Source organism: Anomaloglossus baeobatrachus, chromosome 5 (assembly GCF_048569485.1).
Source record: "Anomaloglossus baeobatrachus isolate aAnoBae1 chromosome 5, aAnoBae1.hap1, whole genome shotgun sequence".
In the NCBI taxonomy this organism is placed as follows: domain Eukaryota; kingdom Metazoa; phylum Chordata; class Amphibia; order Anura; family Aromobatidae; genus Anomaloglossus; species Anomaloglossus baeobatrachus.
This window is the reverse complement of record NC_134357.1, coordinates 317,144,016-317,166,094: the sequence shown is the minus strand read 5'-3', so window position 1 is coordinate 317,166,094 and position 22,079 is coordinate 317,144,016. Positions and strand designations below refer to the sequence as shown.

Below are 22,079 nucleotides of genomic sequence, written 5' to 3'. Positions count from 1 at the left end.
TTTTATTTCACAGACCCGTGTTTTCTCCAGTACCTGTCACACGTATACAAACACGGATGTCACACGTGTGATACACATATGACCATAACCATGCATGTGACTTGTACCTGATTAAACCGGCCTTACACTGTTTAGTACGACTTGTACCTGATTAAACCGGCCTTACACTGTTTAGTACGACTTGTACCTGATTAAACCGGCCTTACACTGTTTAGTAGGTCACTAGCTCTGTTTTACCTTTCATATTCTTGGAGGGAATTGCTAGGGATAAGCTTATCTCCGCTCCTTTACCCTTTCTCCCCTAATCAGGTTAAAGTAATTCCCATTGTGGAGGTGCAGATCACCTCTAGGACTACACTTTATTTAGCTTCACATGATCACATAGGAGGCTATGACTGTGTGTGATTTTACTTACACATTGTCTTCTTGGGTTCAATTTTATTTTTCGTTTCCTTCAGGTACCAGCAACAACTGGCGTGCTCATTAGAGCGGGAGAGGATTATAGAGCAGGCCAGGGTACAGGTGGAATTGGACTGGCAGAAGCGCTGTGAACAGGCAGAGAAAGCACAGTATCAGAAATCTGAGGAACTTATAGAAAATCTCAGTAAGGCCCAGGTACAGGTAAGGATCTGGAGAGCAGAAGCTACATACTGGGTAAGGTCAGAGTCTTCTCATATATGATGTCACTTGTGATGCCAAAACACTGAGAACTGAGCAGTGACGGGGAGCCAGCACTGGACTTAGCGAGGTTGAGTACCTGCTGTATTTATTGTTGTAGGTAGATTACAGCATTTAGGGTCCACTTTCCTGAAAGCGGAAAACCCCTTTATAAGAACTGCAGCTGGAGGAGGTGTGTGGAACAAAGAAGAACATCTAACTAACACATGCGTCATATGAAAACTATTAATAACTACCTAATGGCCGTTGTATTTTCACCCTGGTAATAGTGTTTTCATGCCTGTTCAGGCCAAGAATGAGAAATGAGGAGGCTCTCAAAAAGTCTGTATATACATTCTGACACCCTGAGTGGAAACTTTATAAACTCAAAAAAAAAAATGCATCCAATCCATTTGCAATAAGCTTGCCATTCAATTCATTGAGAAAATGCACCTATATTGCCCATCATGTTATATTTTTGCTGTATGTTTTAAGTGGTTGTTACCTTTCAATAAAAGTTAATCCCTAGCTACAGGCTATTATAAAGAACTAGAAGGTGGCCCGATTCTACGCATCGGGTATTCTAGAATTTACGTATTGTGTAGTTCATGTATGATTTTTGTTATATATATATATGTTGTGTGTAGTTACCAAGTGTTTGTGTAGGCGCTGTACATGTTCTGGGTGTTGTCTGGGTGTGACGGGGGTGAGAGCGGTGTTGTATGTGTGTTGCGTTGTTTGTGGAGCGCTGTGTGTCTGTAGCGTTGTGTGTTGCGCGGTTTGTGTGTGTGTGGTGTGTTTTGGGGGGAGGTATGTTTTGTGCAATGTGTGTGTTGTGCGGTATGTGCGTATATTTGTGTGTGCCGCGGTGTTTGTGTGTTGGGTGTTGTGTGTGTGCAGCGTTGTCTGTGTGTGTAGGTGTCTGTGTAGGGCAGTTGTTTGTGGTTCCCAGTGTGTGTGTGTGTGTGTGGTATGTTGTGCACTTCCCATCGTGCTCCATCCGCCATGCTGCGCACTCCCAAACGTGCACCATCCGCCATGCTGCGCACTCCCAAACGTGCACCATCCGCCATGCTGCGCACTCCCAAACGTGCTCCATCCGCCAGGCTGCGCACTCCCAAACGTGCTCCATCCGCCATGCTTCGCACTCCCAAACGTGCTCCATCCGCCATGCTGCGCACTCCCAAACGTGCTCCATCCGCCATGCTGCACACTCCCAAACGTGCTCCATCCGCCATGCAGCGCACTCCCAAACGTGCTCCATCCGCCATGCTGCGCACTCCCAAACGTGCTCCATCCGCCATGCTGCGCACTCCCAAACGTGCTCCATCCGCCATGCTGCGCACTCCCAAACGTGCTCCATCCGCCATGCTGCGCACTCCCAAACGTGCTCCATCCGCCATGCTGCGCACTCCCAAACGTGCTCCATCCGCCATGCTGCGCACTCCCAAACGTGCTCCATTCCCCATGCTGCGCACTCCCAAACGTGCTCCATCCCCCATGCTGCGCACCCCCCATTGTAATCCATCCCCCATGCTGCACCAGCATCAGCCTCTCTACCCGCAGCATCAGCCTTCTGTCCCCAGCATCATCCCCTCTCTGTCCCCAGCCTCAGCCCCTCTCTGTCCCCAGCCTCAGCCCCTCTCTGTCCCCAGCCTCAGCCCCTCTCTGTCCCCTCCTCTGGCGACACTCACACACACGATCGCATCCACTCACACACACGATCGCATCCACTCACACACACGATCGCATACACTCACACACACCCGATCCCGACACTCACACACCCGATCGCATCCACTCACACACACGATCGCATCCACTCACACACACGATCGCATCCACTCACACACACCCGATCCCGACACACACACACCCGATCGCATACACTCACACACACAGACACTGACGATATCGCACATACGCGCTCACAGTCACAACATCCGGAGATACCACATGCTTCTGGCCATGTGATCCTCCGTCAGGTCCTGGAAGGTCACAACAGCACAGTATCGAGGCCGAGAAGCAAGGGATATCGCCGGATGCTGTGAGTGTGTGGATGCGATGTGATGTGTGTGTGAGGTGTGTGTGCGTGTGGATCTTCCGCCGCTACAGGACCTCGATGCGCTTGTAACCATGCCAACGTATCTCGTCCCCCGCTCGCACGGGAGCCCACACCACTCCCGTGCGAGCGGGGGATGGGGGGGGGAGTACAGTACTCACCCCCCTTAACAGCCGTGTCAGTTCGGGGAATGCGCGGGGGGGGGGAAAGGGGGGGGGAGTACAGTACTCACCTCCGTGACAGCCCTGTCAGTTCGGGGAATGCGCGGGGGGAGGTGGGCGGGGCCAGAGCTAACGTGCGTTGCGTGAGGGGGCGGGGCGTGACGTGGCCGAATTGCCAATGCCTGCAGGGTGCCGGGGCGAGAGGCCAATCTGTGGGGGGGGCGGAGGCTGGGCGAGCGGCTGGCCAATCCGTGTGGGGGCGCAGCCTGGGCGAGCGGCCAATCGGTGTGGGGGGGCGGGGCCATGGCGAGCCCAGCGGCCAATCAGCTTTGTGTCACCGTAAGGACATGTCACGGTGACACTGTCACGGTGACACAATTTTGGAGCATGACAGACAGACAGACAGACAGAATAAGGCAATTATATATATATAGATGTATAGAAGCAAACCTTGCTGTACCCACCTTACACAGGTCCACTGGTGAATCTCTGCCTCTGTTCCCAGTGTCTGGCATTGGCTGTGGTGCTGACGTCACTTAGACACCGTGACAGCTAATCAGTGAGATCAGAGGCTATGAGCGGGGCATTTACATGTACACAGAACACCTCGCTCAGACCGGCTGAGCTCACTTATTAGCTGCCGCCCTGTCTATATGACATCAGTGCTACACCCTCTTCCAGAATCTGGGAGCCTCAGTAGAGACTCAATGGTGGACTCTGAGAAGGCAAATACAGCACAGTTTGTTTCTTTATAGTAAAATGCAGCCAGGGATTAACTTTTAATGAAAGGGGCTGCTGTCCTTTGGGGTCTGCTTCCATCCCTCCTCCTGATTCCTTTCTTCTTTGCCTATCGCAGATCACATATCCGCGTCATCTCCGGTGGATCTCCCTGGTAATTTAGTCCCCAAACTCATCTTGGCCTGCTCGGACCAGCAGGCCATGCTCCCCGCTCTCTGGCCAGACAATCGCATTTGAGCTGTTTTTTCTCATGGTCTTTTACTGGGCCCACCCACTGAACAGCGTCATATATCCAGATCATGGATTCTTCATACCAGAGGAACTTTAGCTATCCCTTACCTGGATGATACACTAATCAAGGCTCCCTTTTATAGAGTCTTCTGCAAGAGTCTTCAGATTACCCTCAACACTCCTATCTTGGCTGGATTATCAACAGATCAAAGCTGTTTCTGATTCCAGTCCAACGTCTAGCTTTCCTGGGCAGCAGTTTGACACCCTGCGTGCAAGAGTCTTTCTTCCCAAAGAAAAGATCTTGGCACTTCTACTTGGGATTCATTCTTTAACACTAGAAGTCCCAGAGAGGGGTCATTTAACATTTCTACCTTTGGAACCCAGAAACGGGTCGAATGACCTGAAGGATTTTAGCTAACATCCTATTATCACCGTCTTTTTTTCTGTAATTAAGGCCATTACTGTCGCACCACAGGAGGTTGTTGTTTTCCATTGAGTTTAGCCATTTAGTTTCTAGTTAGTTCTATTCAGTTTATTGTATGTCATTTGACCCTCTTTCGGGACTTCAGGGGGGAGCTCGAAATTTCTGGGACTTCTAGTGTTAAGACCTCACTCTCCTTGCTCTCTTTGTCTCTGCATGAGTTCCATTTGCACAGTTCTATACTCACCCCCTCCCACTGGCCCGTCTTTTGCGGTGAGACAAGACTAGACTTCCGCTCCCTGGACTGACCTATTGTCCTCACTCCAGGAGTAAATTGGTCCCTGCTCTGGTGGAGTTCCTCTCCACTATCCGCCACGGGGTATCTTTTCTCCCGATACGTTGGGAGGACGTGTCGACAGACGTCAGTATCCTGGGATGGGGAGCAGTATTCCAAAATATCACAGTTTAGGGCCGCTGGAAGGTTCAAGCATCCACACTTTCCTTCAACATTCTTCAAGTCAGAGCCATTTACCTTGCTCTCCGTCATTGACAGGACCTTCCAACGCGCCATCCGATGCACATTCAGTGTGACAGAGCCATGGCCGTGGCATACATCAATCACTAGGGAAGAACCTAGAGCAGACCAGTCACGTCAGAAGTATCTTACTTCCTAACATAGGCTGAACAAGGTGTTGCACCTCTCTAGGCAGTGCACCTTTCCGGACCGGACAACTGAGCCTTTGATTTTCTAAGCTGCGACGGTCTTTCTGCGGGCAAGTGTTCTCTGAATCCAAGGGTCTTCAACCAGATTTGCCTATGGTGTGGCGCTGCCGACTTCAACCTTATGGCTTCAAGAATGAACAACAATGTCCTGCGGTCCATGTCCAGGTCTCGAGATCACCGAGCGATTGATTGTTTCTCTGGCGATACCCTGGTGCAGTACAACCTACCTTACCTATTTTCCCCCTTTCCTCTGATTCCCAGGATCATCAGAAGGATCAAAGCAGAAGAAGTGTCGTTCATCCTTGTAGCTCCAGACTGGCTCTTTAGAGCCCGGTATGCATAGATACCGTAATTAATCTTCTTACAGACATCCAGTGGAAGCTCCTGGATCCTCCAGACCTACGTTCCCAGAGTCCCCTCTTCCACCACAATTAATAGTCTCTCAATTTAACAATTGACCATTGAGGCTGTAGTGTGAAAGGCTTTTCAATCAGTTTTTCCAGACCATGATCGAGGCAAGGAAACCATCTTCCTCTCGCATCTACCATCATACATGGAGAGTTTTTTTTGTTTTTTTTTTCTTGCTGGTGCGAGCACAATCAGGTTGTGCCTTTGTCCTATTTTCTTCCTTTTCTCCTGGCCTTTTTACAGCCGTGCCTAGATTCTGGCCAGACTCTCTGTTCCCTTAAAGGTAAGGATTCCACGCTTTCTATTTTTTCCAAAGGAGCTTGGCTTTCCGCTCTCAGATTAAGACTTTCCTGCAGGGTATTGCGCATTCGGTTCTTCCCTATTGGCCTCCTGCAGACCCTTCCTTTCAACCCATCTGGGATATTCATTTCTTGCTTTCCTGGAAGGTTCTTTTCTGGTAGTGATTACATTCATCAGGCAAGTCTCTGAACCTATATACCCCAACAAGAGGAGAGCGCTATTCCCAATAGGGTCACAATAATGTATCAAACACATTTATAAATATATAGTTTTTTATTATATCTAAATATCATATTTTATATTTCAAGAGAATAACAATACATAGAGTGCTGGTGCTCACAGAGAATTAAAAAAACCCTACCCCATAAAAACATCCAGAACCAACCTGGTGTGTTGTGGAACCAATATAATCAATAAATATATATAGCTGGGTATCAAAAATTCATGGAGAACCCCCAATTACCACTCACAGCATACATAAAGTGCTAGTGCATTCACATCATAATGTAGACCGCCAGCAGAGGTGCTGGGCGTTGTGGTTCACCAATCTGGATTACAATTACTTTTCTCCTCCGCTTTACCCTCCAGCTATAACGGTAACTGTAATGGTTACCCAGACATGTGGCTAAAAGTTCTTTGCTCTATGAATGATTTGAACTGCAACTATATGGTGACATATTTATGTTATAGAATATTTAATATTTAATTCTGTTGCTATTCAAACCATTGGTTCTGGGCTTTGATTGGCGGTTCTACATTATGATGTGAATGCACTAGCACTTTATGTATGCTGTGAGTGGTAATTGGGGGTTCTCCATGAATTTTTGATACCCAGCTATATATATTTATTGATTATATTGGTTCCACAACGCACCAGTTTGGTTCTGGATGTTTTTATGGGGTAGGGGTTTTTTAATTCTCTGTGAGCACCAGCACTCTATGTATTGTTATTCTCTTGAAATATAAAATATGATATTTAGATATAATAAAAAACTATATATTTATAAATGTGTTTGATACATTATTGTGACCCTATTGGGAACAGCGCTCTCCTCTTGTTGGGGTATATGCATTTTCTTCATCGTTCCTTATGGGAGACCCAGACCATGGGTGTATAGCTTCTGCCTCCGGAGGACACACAAAGTACTACACTAAAAAGTGTAGCTCCTCCCTCCTAGCATATACACCCCCTGGATCACCAAATACAGCCAGTTCAATGCTTTGTGTTCAGGAGGCACACATCCACACATTCATTCTCATCTGATTTTCATTTTTGGAAGCGTTTGAAGAAAAGCGGGTCCAAGCCTGGACTCCCGGCATGTCCCTTCTCACCCCACTGTGTCGGCGGTGTTGTTAAGGTTGATTTCAGGGCTGGAGCCCTTTCATGCCGCGCTCCTTCACCGTCCCCTCGGGCTCTGGCTTGAAGTGGGAGCCAACACGGTTCTCCCTGCCTCGCAGGAGACCGGTCTCCATCCGCAGCCCGTATGGATCCTGCTGGACGGAGCGCTCATCCCTCAGGGACATGGCCCTGCGTCTCACAAGCTAAGTAATGAGACGTTATTACCACAGAAAGTGGTCTTTCAGGGGTCCCTTGTACTTTATATGTTGGGGAGAGTGTGTTATGTGACTGTGTTAGCATTTCCGGCCGGTTCTCCAGTTTTCACTGGAGAACCGCGCCGATGGTGCCTGCGCGCTGGCCGCATGTTTAAATCTAGGCCCCGGCTTCGCCTGAGGCCTAGTTTCGATTTCACTGCCCCTGCATGTCAGTCATGCAGAGGGACAGTGCGGCTCCGCCCAGCGGCTGTTCAGCACAGGGAAGGGACACTCCTCACTGAGGAAAGATTCCCTCCCCTGTATACCTCATTTGCCCTCCGGATCCAGCTCTCAGAGTAGGCCCCGCCCCCTCTCCTCGCTCCGGCGCCATTTTACCAGCGTTCTCATGCATGTCTGCATAACCACATTGTGACACTGGGGGCCTGGGCTGGGGGATCTGGAGGGCACAGAGATGTCTCTATGTAAACGGTCTGGCAAGCCACAACCTCCGGTTGTGGAGCTGCTTATATACTCTGTTTGTATACTCTGCTGGGGGTCATTCTGGCCAGAGCCCCCACTTCTGCAGCATGTCTCACATCAGAGCAAGGCTGCAAGGCTGTTCTTAATATGCACTGCATGTAGGCTCGTACTGCCTGTACCGAGCACATAACCACATTGTGATGCCTGCTCTAACATAGTGGTGCCTCAGCTTGGAAGCTCATCCCCAGTGGTCCCTCCGGCTGCTCCGGCTCCGTGGGCTGAACCCCCGGCTTGGGTTGAATCCCTCTCTCCAGGGGACAGCTGTCCCGGACACTGCTGAGCATGCATCAGCCCCCTTCTCAGGGCGCTTCTGCTGCCACGGCTCGCTCAGCAAAGCTTACAGAGGATTCTTCATCTGGTCTCAGACCCCGTCCTCCTAAAATGGAGACGCAGGGTCCCCTTTCCTTCCTCGTCCCGCGGCTCTGATTCACGAGCTGACTCGCAGGACGAGGAGGATGCCTTTACTAGGGGCTTGGACGCTACTCCATGTACCATTTTGTCCGAAGGTGACGCAGATGCTAATCATTTGATTGCGTCCATTATATTTGTACTGGACCTCAATCCGCCTGTATCAGGGGAGCAACCCTCTCTGGCAGAAAAGCATCAGATACCTTGCCTAAGAAAACGGGGAGTGTGTTCTTTAACCACTCCAGTTTTTCAGGCCACTGTGACCAAACCCAGAGCCTGTCCTGACAGACGCTTCCCAAAGCGTGGTTCTGATGACTGTTCCCCTTCCACCAGAGGTGGTCAAGGAACGGGCTCAATCACCATAGGTGGACCCTCCGGTGTCTAGACTTTCAGCCCGGACAGTTGTATCAGTGGCTGATGGCACCTCTCTAAGGATTCCACCGTCCGCCTGGTTGACCTTCTGGTCAAATCTGTATATGAGGCGGCAGGGGCCTCGTTCTCCCCATCTTTTGCAGCAGTGTGGGCTCTCAAAGCCATCTCTGCTTCTCTAGAGGAGATTCATTCCCTCACCAGGGACTCTATGCCCGAAATGGTTGCCTTAACCTTCAGGCTTCAGCCTTTTCATCCTATGCCCTGTCTGCCATACTGGAGCTCTCACCGCACTGCGGTGGCTTCGGCTAATTCCCTCGCTATCCGCAGGCTCCTGTGGCTTCGAGAGTGAGGCAGATGCTTCTTCAAAGAAGTTCCTTTCTGGGCTCCCTTTTGCTGGGACCAGACTATTCGGTGAATAACTGGATGAAATTATTAAGAAAGCGTCTGGCAGGAAGAGTACTTCCATGCCACAAACCAGGAAACCTGTCCAGGGCAGGAACCAGTCGAGTTTTCGTTCCTTTCGTTCCTCCAACTGGTCGTCCTCTAAGCCCTCGGCCTCGTCCACTAACTCAGCCAAGGACCGTGGACCAACTGGCGCACGAAGCCGCGTCCTCGAAAGACCGCAGGAGCTGCTGCCACTAAAGCAGCCTCCTCTTGACTATCTGGCCGCGCCAGCAACGTCCTTGGTCGGTGGCAGGCTCTCCCACTTTGGTGACGTGTGGGTTCAACACGTCTCCGATCAGTGGGTGCGGGATACCATCTCCACGGCTACAGGATAGAATTCTATCCAGCCCGCCAAACAGATTTTTTCTGTCAACTCCCCCCCTGCTCCAAGGCCGCCGCCTTCTCACAGGACGTGGCATCCTTGCAGGCCAACGGAGTAATTGTACCGGTTCCCGACTGGGAACGGTTCTGAGATTTCTACTCAAATCTCTTCCTAGTCCCCGAAAAGGACGGTGCCTTCCGACCTGGATCTCAAGCTTCTCAACAAGCATGTTCAGGTGCGGCATTTTCGCATGGAGTCTCTGCGGTCAGTCATTACCTCAATGACCCAAGGGGATTTCCTGGCATCCATCGACATCAGAGATGCCTATCTGCATATGCCAATTGCAGTTTCACACCAGCGTTGGCTACGTTTTGCAATCGGGGAGGAACTTTTCCAATCGTGGCTCTTCCCTTGGGGTTAGCCACGACCCCTCGAGTATTCTCAAGGCCATGGCAGCAGTGGTTGCGGTTCTGCACCTCCAGGGGTTGGCAGTGATCCTTTTTTCCTGGACGGCCTTCTAGTCAAGGCTTCATCCAGTGCAGACTGTCAGCGGAGTACCTCGCTCACTCTCGCCACTCTAGCCAATTCGGGTGGCTTGTCTTTCTGTCCAAGTCCACTCTGACTCCGCTCACGTACCCAGGGATGCAATTCAAGACTCTGCCTGCACTTGTGAAGCTGCCCTTAGTCAAACAGCAGTCCCTCCTCTGGCGGTGCGCTCTTTGCTGAGGCCCCGCCGTCGTTCCATCAGGCACCTAATGCAGGTGTTGGGTAAGATGGTGGCGTCAATACAAGCGGTTCCCTTGCCCAGTTCCATCTGCGTCCTCTGCAGCTGGACATCTTCCGCTGTTGGAACAAGCGGACTTCCTCCTTCCACGGGTTGGTGGCTCTGTCGCCACAGACCAGGGGCTCCTTTCTGTGGTGGCTTCGGCCCCTCTCTCTTCAGGGACGCTCCTTCCTGGCTCCGTCCTGGGTGATCCTCACCACGGATGCCAGTCTATCCGGCTGGGGAGCAGGATATCTCCACCACGGAGCGCAGGGCTCTTGGACTTCGGCCGAATCAGCCCTCTCGATCAAAGTGCTGGAAATCAGAGCTGTGCTTCTAGCTCTCTTAGCCTTTCACCTCCTGTTGGCGGCCAAGCACATTCGAGTCCAGTCAGACAACGCGACAGCGGTTGCCTACATCAACCACCAGGGCGGGACACTCAGCCGCCTGGCAAGATTGGAGGTTCAACGAATCCTTCCGTGGACGGAGGACTCCAAGTCTTCCATATCCGCAGTCCACATCCCAGACGTGGAAAACTGGGAGGCAGATTATCTCAGCCGTCAAACTGTGGACAGAGGCGAGTGGGCTCTGCATCCGGCAGTGTTTCGTTCAATCTGCCGCAAGTGGGGCTCTCCGGACGTGGATCTTCGCTCCCACGATCCTCAGGCTTTGGCAGCAGACGCGCTGGTTCAAGATTGGTCCCAGTTTCGTCTGTCTTACGTGTTTCCCCCTCTAGCTCTTGCCCAGAGTCCTGCGCAAGATCAGAATGGAGGGCCGTCGGGTCATTCTCATTGCTCCAGACTGACCCAGGCGAGCTTGGTACCCTGGCCTGCTCCGTCTGTCCGTAGAGGTGCCGTGACATCTCCCGGACCGTCCAGACCTTCTTTCTCAAGGTCCGTCTTTCCGCCAGAATTCTGCGGCTCTCAGATTGACGGCGTGGCTTTTGAGTCCTGGATCTTGACGACTTCTGGTATTCCTCCTGAAGTCATCTCCACTATGTCTCGGGCTCGGAAGTATTCCTTGGCCAAAATCTTTCACAGGACCTGAAAAATTTTCCTGTCCTGGTGTCGCTCTTCCGGCCATGCTTCTTGGCCTTTTTTCCTTGCCGACCCTCCTGTCCCTTCTACAGGCCGGTCTGCAGCTAGGACTGTCCCTCAATTCCCTCAAGGGACAGGTCTCGGCTCTGTCAGTGTTGTTCCAGCGGCGTATCGCCCGGCTGGCTCAGGTGTGCTCTTTCATGCAGGGCGCATCTCACATCTTTCCGCCTTACCGGCGGCCTTTGGAACCCTGGGACCTTAATCCGGTCCTCACGGCTTCTAGAAACCCCCCTTTGAGCCTCTTAGGGCAGTTTCTTTGTCTTGTCTTTCACAGAAAGTGGTTTTTCTAGTGGCCATAACTTCTCTCGGGAGAGTCTCTGATTCGGCTGCACTCTCTTCGGAGTCGCCTTTTTCTTTTGGTTTTTTATCAAGACAAGGTGGTTCTCCGTCCGACTCCGGACTTTCTCCCTAAGGTGGTTTCTCCTTCCACCTTAACCGGGACATTTCCCTGCCTTCCTTTCGGCAGGCTCCTGTTCATCGCTTTGAAAAGGCATTGCATTCTCTGGATCTGGTGCGGGCGCTCCGGATCTATGTGTTTCGCACCGCTGCTCTTAGGCGGTGCACCTCTCTTCTGTGCTGACCACTGGTCGGCGTAAGGGCCTCTCGGCTTCTAAGCCGACCCTACCTCGTTGGATTGGGTCGGCCTCTTCCGATGCCTACCAGTGTACTCAAGTGCCTCCCCCGCCGGGGATCAAGGCACACTCGACCAGAGCTGTCGGTGCCTCTTGGGCTTTCAGGCACCAGGCTACGGCTCAGCAGGTCTGTCAGGCTGCCACTTGGTGCAGTCTGCATACTTTTTCGAAGCACTACCAAGTGCATGCTCATGCTTCGGCAGATGCGAGCTTGGGCAGACGCATCCTTCAGGCTGCAGTCGCCCATTTGTGAAGTTAGGTTTTGCCTACTTCTCAGTTTTCTGTTATTCCCACCCATGGACTGCTTTGAGACGTCCCATGGTCTGGGTCTCCCATAAGGAACGATGAAGAAAAAGAGAATTTTGTTTACTTACCGTAAATTCTTTTTCTTATAGTTCCGACATGGGAGACCCAGCACCCTCCCTGTTGCCTGTTGGCAGTTTTCTTGTTCCGTGTGTTTTCACCGGCTGTTGTTGTAGACAGAGGCTCCGGTTGTTCCGGGTTTTGCTCTGTTTTTACTTGTGGGTGGATGTCCTCCTTCAGCTTTTGCACTAAACTGGCTGTATTTGGTGATCCAGGGGGTGTATATGCTAGGAGGGAGGAGCTACACTTTTTAGTGTAGTACTTTGTGTGTCCTCCGGAGGCAGAAGCTATACACCCATGGTCTGGGTCTCCCATGTCGGAACTATAAGAAAAAGAATTTACGGTAAGTAAACAAAATTCTCTTTCTTCGGCGCTCTATTGGGAGACCCAGACGATTGGTGTATAGCACTGCCTCCGGAGGCCACACAAAGCAATTACACTAAAAAGTGTAAGGCCCCTCCCCTTCTGGCTATACACCCCCAGTGGGATCACTGGCTCACCAGTTTTCTGCTTTGTGCGAAGGAGGTCAGACATCCACGCATAGCTCCACTGTTTGTAGTCAGCAGTAGCTGCTGGCTCTATCGGATGGAAGAAAAGAGGGCCCATATAGGGCCCCCAGCATGCTCCCTTCTCACCCGCGGTTGGTGCTTGTAAGGTTGAGGTACCAATTGCTGGTACGGAGGCTGGAGCCCACATGCTGTTTTCCTTCCACATCCCCTTAGGGCTCTGTGGAAGTGGGATCTTGCCGGCCCCCAAGCCCTGGGGCCGGGCTCCATCCACAGACCCATAGAACCTGCTGGATTGGGAGCGGGAGTGCCGTTCAGGGACAAGGCCCTACAACTTTCAGGTACTCTGTGTCCCCGGCAGGCACGGACACTCTCAGGGCCTGCTGAGCGTTGTAGTGCGCCGGGGACAGTGGCGCTGTACGCTGGGGGTTAGGTCACTGCAGCTTTGCTGAGTGACGTTGTGTATTGGGAACTACTGCGCCGACCGCTCCTGGAGCGGCGGCGCAGCTGCGACTTATGGTGCGCCGGGGGCTTTGCGCCGACCGCGCTTTTACGGCGGCGGCGCTTCTAACTTTAGCCCCCGGCTTCTGCGGCCTAGCGCCGCTTCGTTCCCGCCCCCACCCTGTCAATCAGGGTAGGGGAGAGACGCTGCTCAATAGGCAGCGCCGAGGGCTGGAGCTTTATTTACATGCTCCAGCCCTCTCACTAGGCACAAGGGGAAGCAGACTTCCCGCTCTTCGTCGGTGTACGCCCACGGCCCGCCCCCCCTCTCCACAAGGACGCCGGCAGCCATTACACATGCGATCTGGCTGGGGAGAGGCAGCAGGCTCTGGGAGACCCAGACTAGAGGGATTTCTGGCGACCACACACCGCTCCTAAGCGGGCGGTAAGCTGCACAGTAGTGCTGGCCCCACTAGTGCCTCAGTGATATATAGTGTACTTTTGTCTTGGTACCATATATATATATATATATAGTTGCACTGTAGGTCGCTTCTTGGCTGGACACCCTGTACTGCTCTGAGGAGGCAGCAACATGTCATCCGCAAAACGCAAGGCTGCCAAGGCACGGGCTGTGTGCACTGTTTGTACTGCATGTGGGGCTGATCTACCGGCAGGCTCCAATGATTCACATTGTGTGCAATGTTCAGTCCCAGTGGCACTTCGTCAGCCAGAGCCTATTGTGGTGGTAGCCCAGGCAGCGACGCCTGTGAACCCTGCCCCGGTGACGGGGACAGACTTTGCAGTGTTTGCTGATAAAATGTCTGAGGCTATGACAAAAATCCTGGAGACCTTGCAGGCCAGGCCAGTTCCTCAGACCATGGACACTGCTGTGGCTATGCTCTCTGGTCCCCCTCAGTTGGAACTAATCCGTACTTCAAGGGGGTCTCAAGCATCACAAGCTGAAGTCTCTGACTCAGATGACAGTCCCAGGCAGCCTAAGCGAGCTCGCTGGGAAAGACCCTCCACGTCATCACACTGCTCAGGGTCTCAGCGAGAAGAATCTCTCTGTGATGAGACTGAAGAAGGTGATCAGGATTCTAATCCTGAGGCCCCTCTCAATCTGGATGCCCCTGAGGGTGACGCCATGGTTAATGACCTTATATCGGCAATTAATAGACTGTTGGATATTTCTCCCCCAGCTCCTTCAGCAGAGGAGGCAGCTGCACAGCAGGAGAAGTTCCATTTCCTGTATCCCAAGCGTAAATTAAGTGCTTTTTTGGACCACTCTGACTTCAGAGAATCAATCCAGAAGCACGACGCTCATCCAGACAAGCGTTTCTCTAAACGTTCTAAGGATACCCGTTATCCTTTTCCCTCTGAAGTAGCCAAACGCTGGACCCAGTGCCCAAAGGTGGATCCCCCAATTTCCAAGCTTGCGGCTAGATCTATAGTCGCAGTAGAGGATGGCGCTTCACTTAAAGATGCCAACGACAGACAGATGGACCTTTGGTTGAAATCTGTCTATGAAGCTATCGGCGCGTCGTTTGCTCCAGCATTCGCGGCCGTGTGGGCACTCCAAGCTATTTCAGCTGGTTTAGCACAGGTGGATGCTATCATACATCCAGCAGTGCCACAGGTGGCGTCCCTAACTTCGCAAATGTCTGCGTTTGCGACCTATGCTATCAATGCTGTCCTAGAATCTACGAGCCGTACCTCTATGGCGGCCGCCAATTCTGTGGTTTTGCGCAGAGCCTTATGGTTAAAGGACTGGAAAGCAGATGCTGGTTCCAAAAAATGCTTAACCAGCTTGCCATTATCTAGAGACAGACTGTTTGGTGAGCCATTGGCTGAAATCATAAAACAGTCCAAGGGTAAGGACTCTTCCTTGCCACAGCCCAGAGCAAGTAAACCTCAACAGAAAAAGTGGCAGTCGAGGTTTCGGTCCTTTCGAGGCTCGGGCAAGCCCCAATTCTCCTCGTCCAAAGGGACTCAGAAAGGACAAGGGAGCTCAGATTCCTGGCGGGCTCACTCACGCCCCAGGAAAGCAAATGGAGGAACCGCTTCCAAGGCGGCTACCTCATGACTTTCGGCCTCCTCCCTCCGCATCCTCGGTCGGTGGCAGGCTCTCCCGCTTTTGCGACATTTGGCTGTCACAGGTCAAAGACCGGTGGGTAACAGACATTTTGTCTCGCGGGTACAGAATCGAGTTCAGTTCTCGGCCTCCACTTCGGTTCTTCAGAACCTCCCCACACCCCAACCGAGCAGATGCCCTGCTGCAGGCGGTGGACTCTCTAAGAGCAGAAGGAGTCGTGATCCCTGTCCCCCCTCAGGAACGGGGGCGAGGATTTTACTCCAATCTCTTTGTGGTTCCAAAAAAGGACGGCTCCTTCCGTCCTGTTCTGGACCTAAAACTGCTCAACAAGCATGTGAACGCCAGGCGGGTCCGGATGGAATCCCTCCGCTCAGTCATTGCCTCAATGTCCCAAGGAGATTTCCTAGCATCAATAGACATCAAAGATGCTTATCTCCACGTGCCGATTGCTACGGAGCACCAACGCTTTCTGCGCTTCGTGATAGGAGACGAACACCTTCAGTTCGTGGCTCTGCCATTTGGTCTGGCGACAGCCCCCCGGGTGTTCACCAAGATCATGGCAGCAGTGGTAGCAGTCTTGCACTCTCAGGGACACTCTGTGATCCCTTACTTGGACGATCTACTGGTCAAGGCACCCTCTCAGGAGGCATGCCAACTCAGCCTGAGTTTTGCACTGGAGACTCTCCAGGCGTTCGGGTGGATCATCAACTTCCCAAAGTCAAATCTGTCACCGACCCAATCACTAACGTATCTTGGCATGGAGTTTCATACTCTATCAGCGATAGTGAAGCTTCCGCTGAGCAAGCAGCGGTCACTACAGACAGGGGTGCAGGCTCTCCTTCAAGGTCAGTCGCACTCCTTAAGACGCCTCATGCACTTCCTCGGGAAGATGGTGGCGGCAATAGAGGCGGTTCCGTTTGCGCAGTTTCATCTGCGTCCACTTCAATGGGACATTCTCCGCCAATGGGACGGGAGGTCGACATCCCTGGACAGGAAAGTCTCCCTTTCCCAAACGGCCAAGGACTCTCTGCAGTGGTGGCTCCTGTCCACCTCATTATCACAGGGAAGATCCTTCCTACCACCGTCCTGGGCGGTGGTCACGACAGACGCGAGTCTTTCAGGGTGGGGAGCAGTGTTTCTCCACCACAGGGCTCAGGGTACGTGGACTCAGCAGGAGTCCAGCCTTCAGATCAATGTTCTGGAAATCAGAGCAGTGTATCTTGCCCTTCTAGCCTTCCAGCAGTGGCTGGAAGGGAAGCAGATCCGAATTCAATCGGACAACTCCACAGCGGTGGCATACATCAATCACCAAGGGGGGACTCGCAGTCGGCAAGCCTTCCAGGAAGTCCGGCGCATTATGATGTGGGTGGAAGCCACGGCCTCCACCATATCCGCAGTTCACATCCCCGGCGTAGAAAACTGGGAAGCAGACTTCCTCAGTCGCCAGGGCATGGACGCAGGGGAATGGTCCCTTCACCCGGACGTGTTTCAGGAAATCTGTCGCCGATGGGGAAGGCCGGACGTCGACCTGATGGCGTCCCGGCACAACAACAAGGTCCCAACCTTCATGGCACGGTCTCGCGATCAAAGAGCCCTAGCAGCAGACGCCCTAGTGCAAGATTGGTCGCAGTTCCGGCTCCCTTATGTGTTTCCACCTCTGGCACTCTTGCCCAGAGTGCTACGCAAGATCAGATCCGACTGCAGCCGCGTCATACTCGTCGCCCCAGACTGGCCAAGGAGGGCGTGGTATCCGGATCTGTGGCATCTCACGGTCGGCCAACCGTGGGCACTTCCAGACCGACCAGACTTACTGTCCCAAGGGCCGTTTTTCCATCGGAATTCTGCGGCCCTGAACCTGACTGTGTGGCCATTGAATCCTGGATCCTAGCGTCTTCAGGATTATCCCAAGGGGTCGTTGCCACCATGAGACAGGCTAGGAAGCCCACGTCTGCTAAGATCTACCACAGAACGTGGAGGATATTCTTATCCTGGTGCTCTGCTCAGGGAGTATCTCCCTGGCCATTTGCATTACCTACCCTTCTTTCTTTCCTGCAATCTGGGTTAGAAAAAGGGTTGTCGCTCGGCTCCCTGAAAGGACAAGTCTCGGCGCTATCCGTCTTTTTTCAGAAGCGTCTAGCACGACTTTCTAAGGTGCGCACGTTCCTACAGGGGGTTTGCCATATCGTTCCCCCGTACAAGCGGCCGTTAGATCCATGGGATCTGAACAGGGTACTAGTTGCCCTCCAGAAGCCGCCCTTCGAGCCTCTGAAGGAGGTTTCACTTTCTAGACTATCACAGAAAGTGGCTTTTCTGGTAGCGATCACATCTCTCCGGAGAGTGTCTGAGCTAGCAGCGCTGTCTTCCAAGGCTCCCTTCCTGGTCTTCCACCAGGACAAGGTAGTGCTGCGCCCCATTCAGGAGTTTCTCCCGAAGGTGGTATCCTCTTTTCATCTTAATCAGGATATCTCTTTGCCTTCGTTTTGTCCTCATGCAGTTCATCGGTATGAGAAGGACTTACATTTGTTAGATCTGGTGAGAGCACTCAGAATCTACATTTCCCGCACGGCGCCCCTGCGCCGTTCGGATGCACTCTTTGTCCTTGTCGCTGGTAAGCGCAAAGGGTCGCAGGCTTCTAAGGCCACCCTGGCTCGATGGATCAAAGAACCAATTCTTGAAGCCTACCATTCTGCGGGGCTTCCGGTTCCATCAGGGCTCAAGGCCCATTCTACCAGAGCCGTGGGTGCGTCCTGGGCATTGCGACACCAGGCTACGGCTCAACAGGTGTGCCAGGCAGCTACCTGGTCGAGTCTGCACACTTTCACCAAACATTATCAGGTGCATACCTATGCTTCGGCGGACGCCAGCCTAGGTAGAAGAGTCCTGCAGGCGGCAGTTGCCTCCCCGTAGGGGAGGGCTGTCTTTGCAGCTCTAACATGAGGTATTTCTTTACCCACCCAGGGACAGCTTTTGGACGTCCCAATCGTCTGGGTCTCCCAATAGAGCGCCGAAGAAGAAGGGAATTTTGTTACTTACCGTAAATTCCTTTTCTTCTAGCTCTTATTGGGAGACCCAGCACCCGCCCTGTTGTCCTTCGGGATTTTTGGTTTGTTTGCGGGTACACATGTTGTTCATGTTGAACGGTTTTCAGTTCTCCGATGTTACTCGGAGTAAATTTGTTTAAACCAGTTATTGGCTTTCCTCCTTCTTGCTTTTGCACTAAAACTGGTGAGCCAGTGATCCCACTGGGGGTGTATAGCCAGAAGGGGAGGGACCTTACACTTTTTAGTGTAATTGCTTTGTGTGGCCTCCGGAGGCAGTGCTATACACCAATCGTCTGGGTCTCCCAATAAGAGCTAGAAGAAAAGGAATTTACGGTAAGTAACAAAATTCCCTTCTTTTTCAGTGAGACCTGCTGTAAAAAGCACTATAAAGTTATGATATGGATCTGTATCCTCTTTTTTGGTTTAAAGTCTCTGAACCTGCAACTCTTTCCTGTGATTTTCCAAGACAAAGTGGTCTTTCACCCGATTTCATCCTTTATTCCTGAAGTGGTTTCTTCCTTCCACCTTAATGAGGACCTCTTTCTTCCCTAGTGCTGCCCGTATCCTTCTCATCCTTTGGAGCGGTCTCTACACAAACTGGATCTAGTCAGAGCTCTGTGTCGCTAATTTTCCAAGCCAGCATCCTTCAGACGTTCGGATTCCATATCTTGATTCCTGAAGTTCATCACAGAGGTCTCCCCACCTCCATTGCTGGTTAGATCCGTTTTGCCATCCTGGATGCATACTGACTAAAGGGAAGACTACCCCCACCCAGGGTCACAGCTCACTCCACATGTGCGCTGGGAGCTTCCTTGGCTGTGTGCCAGCAGGCTTCAGCTTTGTAGCTTTGCCAGGTTGCTGTCATATTGTCTCCAAATTTTTCACCTATGCTTTGGTTCATGCTAGACTGGGTAGGAAGGTTCTGCAAGCAGCAGTAGACAGGTCTCAAACCTGTAAGAATTTTTCTTCCCACTCTAGGGACTGCTTTAAGTGTGTCCCTCAGTGAAGTAATAAAAAAAAAAAATATTTTAGGTACTCTCAGCCTTCATTGGGGGACACAGCAACTACCCTTAGTTGTGCATGTGTTGGACCAGTTAGTAATTACCGTATTTTTCGCTTTATAAGACGCATCGGATTATAAGACGCACCCCCAAATTTGGTGAAGGAATAGAGAATTTTTTTTAATAAATGGGGTCCGTCTTATAATGCCAGTGTCCGTCTAACAAATCATATGTATATGTCCCTCATAGCCCTCCATGGGTCCCTCCATCCTAAAATTAGCCCCCTTAATCTGGATATGGCCACCTTATATTGAATATAGCCCCCTTGTGCTGGCACACATCCCCCAGTGATGCAACATGTCCCCTGTGGCTGGCACACGGCCCCCTGTGGCTGGCACACGGCCCCCTGTGGCTGGCACATGGCACCCTGTGGCTGGCACACAGCCCCCTGTGGCTGGCACATGGCCCCTATGGCTGGCACACTGCCCTCTGTGGCTAGCACACACGGCCCCCTGTGGCTGGCACACACGGCCCCCTGTGGCTGGCACACACTGCCCCCTGTGGATGGCACACATGGCCCCCTGTGCTGGCACACACTTCCCCCTGTGGCTGGCACACATCACCCTGTGTTAGATATCGCCCCCATGCTGCTGCTTTTAGTAAAATAAACTCTTTCCTTACCTTCTCCAGCACTGTGCTCCCTCGTATCCCCCTCCTTGGGGTTGAGCTCCGGCCTCCTGCCTGCATTTCCTGGTTCACGGTCCCGGTCATGTGATCGGCACAGCAGAGTGAAATCTCTGCGTGCATGATCACAGCACTGGGGAGACACGCTGGAGGGGGTAAGTAAAGAATTTTTTTTATTTTACTATGCGCAGCAGCATGGGGGCCATATCTAACACAGGGGTGCATGTGCGATCAAAGGGAGCACAGGCAGATATAATATGTGCAGCTCCCCCAGCCCATCGCCGCGGTGCGGTCCAGCACCACAGTGATGGACAGCGGCTGTGCATATTATATGAGCGGGAGCAGGAGATCAAAGGCTCCCTCCCGCAACTTCACCAGCCTCCACCAGCTTCCCCAGCAGCCCCCAGCACTCCCCTGGACCCTGCAGTATATAATCCGTATATTCGGTTTATAAGACGCACCCTCTACTTTCCCCCAAAATTTGGGGGAACAAAAGTGCGTCTTATAAAGCGAAAAATACGGTACTTCTTTTCATCTTTTCTCCTACTGCTTTCTCACTAACTGATTAGTTTGGTTCCAGTTGGTGGTTGTAACCTGCTAGAGAGGAGTTAACTTTTTTCTGCCTAGTGCCAGCCTCTTAGTCACGGCAGCATACACTCATGGTTTCTTGTGTCCTCCAATGAAGGCTCCAAGAAAGATTTTGTGTTGAGTACCCAAAATCTTCTTTTTTGGCTCGTTTATATTTATTTATTAATCTTTGTAGAAACATATCATTAAATGGGTTGTCTAGGTAGAAAGAAAAGTATCCCAGAGGCTTAAATCTGAAAAAATACTAAATACACACTACCCGCACCCACCTGAATCGAGCTTAGGACGATCAGTGGTCTGTGCTGAAACAGAAGGAACAGACGCCACCTTTCCAGTCGGGTGACTTGAGTGGGGCGTCATCTGAAAAACAACCAATGACACGTTGTTCAAGTCACCTGACCACTGCAGCCAGTCAGGTGATGTCTTCTCTTCCGATGTCAGCACAGCCCAAGAAGCAGCATGGAAGTGGCCAGTAGGTTGTAATTAATTATTTTATTTTTTACAGCTCAAAGCCCCTAGGATATTGTATATTTTTACCCAGACAATCCATTTAAGCTAGAATTGCACTGACATGGAGCGAAAGATTATGTTGAAATCCAACATATTCAATCCATGCTTGATTCCCCAGAAGATAGCCTACAGCAATCTTATGGATTTACAGGCATTAGTCGCCGATCTTCTTTAGATGTTTCTTTTTTCTGCCCCTTCTTACCAAATGTTTATTAGCAAGTGGGTAACAGGTGGAAGCTTATATAACTTTACGATCCAACTACACAGAGTTTATAGTCTGTCGCTATGGCAACTGATTGTCTCCCATGGTGCTGTAGAAACAAATCTTTCTGAAGTTCTATAGGACTATGTTAATAATGCAAAATGTCTGCAAGAGCAAACATAGTCATTAAAGCTAAAAAGGATTCCATTTCTCAGACTTAAAATGAATATTTCTTTATAGCTGGAGGCTGATACAAAGGAAAAGGAAAGACGACTGAAGGAGCTGCAGCTGCTGGTGTCCACGCTTTCCTGGGAAAGGGATCAGGCCCATAAGGTGGCTAGTAAATACCCGGGAGAACAGGTAGGAATGTATGCTTATATCATTATTTCCTCATGTTGGGGTTAGTATCTAAGTGCAATAACTTTTTTATTTTCCCTTCAACATCGTCGTATGAAGTGTTTTTTTTCTGTCGAGTTGCATTTTTAATGACACCATTTACTTCACTATAGAGTGTACTGAAATTTGTGAGAAAAGCCCTGTACTTCAGTCATTGTTTTGGGGAGTTTGTTTTTACAGTGTTCACTGTGGAGCTTTTGTGCTTTTATTTTTTTTTTTTCCTCCAAGAAGCGTAACTTTTTAAATTCTTTATCAGCATAGCTGTCTAAAGGCTTTTTTTGTTGTGGGATGAGTTTTGATTTTGAATATCTTTCACTTTCCCATAAAACGTGCTGAAAAAGGGAAAACAAATATTCCAAGTGGGGTAAAATAGTGAAAGAAATGTAATTCCACCATAGTTTTTGGGTTTTGTGTGTACAGTTTTCATTATGCAGTAAAAATAT

General features: G+C 51.1%; 1 protein-coding gene across 2 annotated transcripts in view; it reads left to right on the top strand.

The window, feature by feature from the left end:
- Positions 1–22,079, top strand: part of CCDC57 (coiled-coil domain containing 57) — a 248,805-nt gene that overhangs the window by 113,993 nt on the left and 112,733 nt on the right. For both annotated transcript variants that reach the window (XM_075349739.1, XM_075349738.1), the window contains exons 9-10: positions 459–621; positions 21,481–21,600. In XM_075349739.1, coding sequence (XP_075205854.1) covers positions 459–621; positions 21,481–21,600 — 283 coding nt within the window. The remainder of the gene's footprint in view (positions 1–458; positions 622–21,480; positions 21,601–22,079) is intronic.